The sequence below is a fragment of the Austrofundulus limnaeus genome, unplaced genomic scaffold (genome assembly GCF_001266775.1).
Source record: "Austrofundulus limnaeus strain Quisiro unplaced genomic scaffold, Austrofundulus_limnaeus-1.0 Scaffold108, whole genome shotgun sequence".
NCBI lineage: Eukaryota > Metazoa > Chordata > Actinopteri > Cyprinodontiformes > Rivulidae > Austrofundulus > Austrofundulus limnaeus.
Genome location: NW_013952510.1, coordinates 1572247 through 1574132, shown reverse-complemented (window position 1 = coordinate 1574132; position 1886 = coordinate 1572247). Strand labels below are relative to the sequence as shown.

At 40.0% G+C, this 1886-nt stretch overlaps 1 protein-coding gene across 1 annotated transcript in view; it reads left to right on the top strand.

Moving 5' to 3' along the window:
* LOC106521427 (integrin beta-3) overlaps positions 1-1628 on the top strand; it is a gene marked incomplete at its 3' end in the record, with an annotated part of 6523 nt that extends 4895 nt beyond the window's left edge. The window contains 3 exon segments of the mRNA XM_014013987.1: positions 1065-1226; positions 1319-1414; positions 1539-1628. Of these exon segments, the coding sequence (XP_013869441.1) occupies positions 1065-1226; positions 1319-1414; positions 1539-1628 (348 nt within the window).
* Between the last annotated feature and the right edge of the window lie 258 nt (positions 1629-1886).

Here is a 1886-nt window from a genome sequence, read left to right as displayed (position 1 = left end):
ATGCCATCATTCAGGCCGCCGTGTGCAAGGTGGGCGCATCAGGCCGAGTCATGCACATATGGGGTGCCAAGTGGAGAAAAAAATGTAAAATAAACGCCAATTTAACACATTTTGTTATATAGCTCATTTTTTGAGTGCACAGTCCTACATGCTTCTCTTACATTATGCTAATTTTTACTAAATAGTAAATGTAAATGTTTAATAATGTATGTAAACGTTGAATCCTATATTTAAATTTAAAAAAATAAATCTTAAATGTTGCAGCTTATATTTAAGAATTCCCGAATGGAATACAGTGTTTGCTGTTGTTTGCAAAGTTTTTGCTGTGATATCATCATCCTGAGACAAAATCAAATGCTAACGCTGATGATGATAGTATTTTAAATAATTCAAAATGTGTTTGTTGAAAACATTATGAATGATACCTGTGGTCCAGCCATTTGACATGCAGCTCGGACACTGGCTGCAATGTCTTGTAGGAAAGTATTTGCAGCGTTTGCAGCATTAGCAGCGTTAGCAGCATTAGCAGCATTAGCAGCGTTTGCAGCATTAGCAGCGTTAGCAGCATTAGCAGCATTAGCAGCATTAGCAGCGTTAGCAGCATTAGCAGCATTAGCAGCATTAGCAGCGTTTGTAGCATTAGCAGCATTAGCAGCATTAGCAGCGTTTGCAGCATTAGCAGCATTAGCAGCATTAACAGAGTAGTGGTTGCTTTTGTTGCAGGRTGATRATGTTATAACAYGAGCTGATCACCATCAGCAAAGGCTGCATTCCATTTTCAAATATTTAAATGTAAACTTCAACATTTATCCACAACGTTTACATTTAACGTTTGCATTTAGTTTTACACATTTAACATTTCAAATTTAGAAAAAAAATTGCTAAATGTAAGAACAGTGAACTATGTTAGTGGAAGTTTTTTAAACTAGGATTTTACACTCAGAAAGTGAGCTAAATGACATTTTATTATTTTATTTCACACTTGGCACCCCATACACACAACACTTGAATTACTCTTGAAATAATATTTTTTATTTTTTTTATTTTGCTTTTATGGAAACAAGGAACGGATCGGCTGGCGTCCCGGTGCCTCCCACCTCCTGATTTTCACYTCAGACGCCAAAACCCACGTGGCTCTGGACGGTCGTCTGGCTGGAATCGTGCAGCCAAATGACGGGAAGTGTCATCTGAACTCTGAGAATATTTACAGCATGTCTACCACCATGGTTAGTTTAAACTGGGTCAAAGAGAACACACRTATTGACAGAATCGGTCTTTCTTTTCGTTCGACCTTATCACTCGATCTGATTTGTCCCAGGATTACCCGTCTCTTGCGTTGATCACGGAGAAGATGTCGGAGAACAACATCAACCTCATCTTTGCCGTCACCAACCCCGTGGTTCCACTCTACCAGGTGACTGTCACTTTGCCTCTGCACTGAATGAACCTCTAAAACTGATTAACCTCTGGAGCCAATTCAATTCAAAATGGCCAACCAGTTGGGTTTAACTTTTTTCTATTTGTTTTGTTGCCCACAGAACTACAGCGAGCTGATTCCTGGCACCACAGTGGGCACGTTGTCCAATGATTCTGGAAACGTTATTCAACTCATTCTGAAAGCCTACGCTGTGAGTACCACACACACACACACACACACACACACACACACACACACACACACACGCACACGCACGCACACACACCCTTGGCTAGACAGTGTTTTAGGAGATGACGTGCTTGTTGACACACACATTCACACAGAAACTCTGTGTCATGAGAGCTGAGACAGAGGCTTTGCAGAAATACCACAAAGTGTAAAATTAACCAAATGTAGGTATTTCTATTTGTGGAAATGATGATTCAGTATTCCCACTATTGTTTTCCTG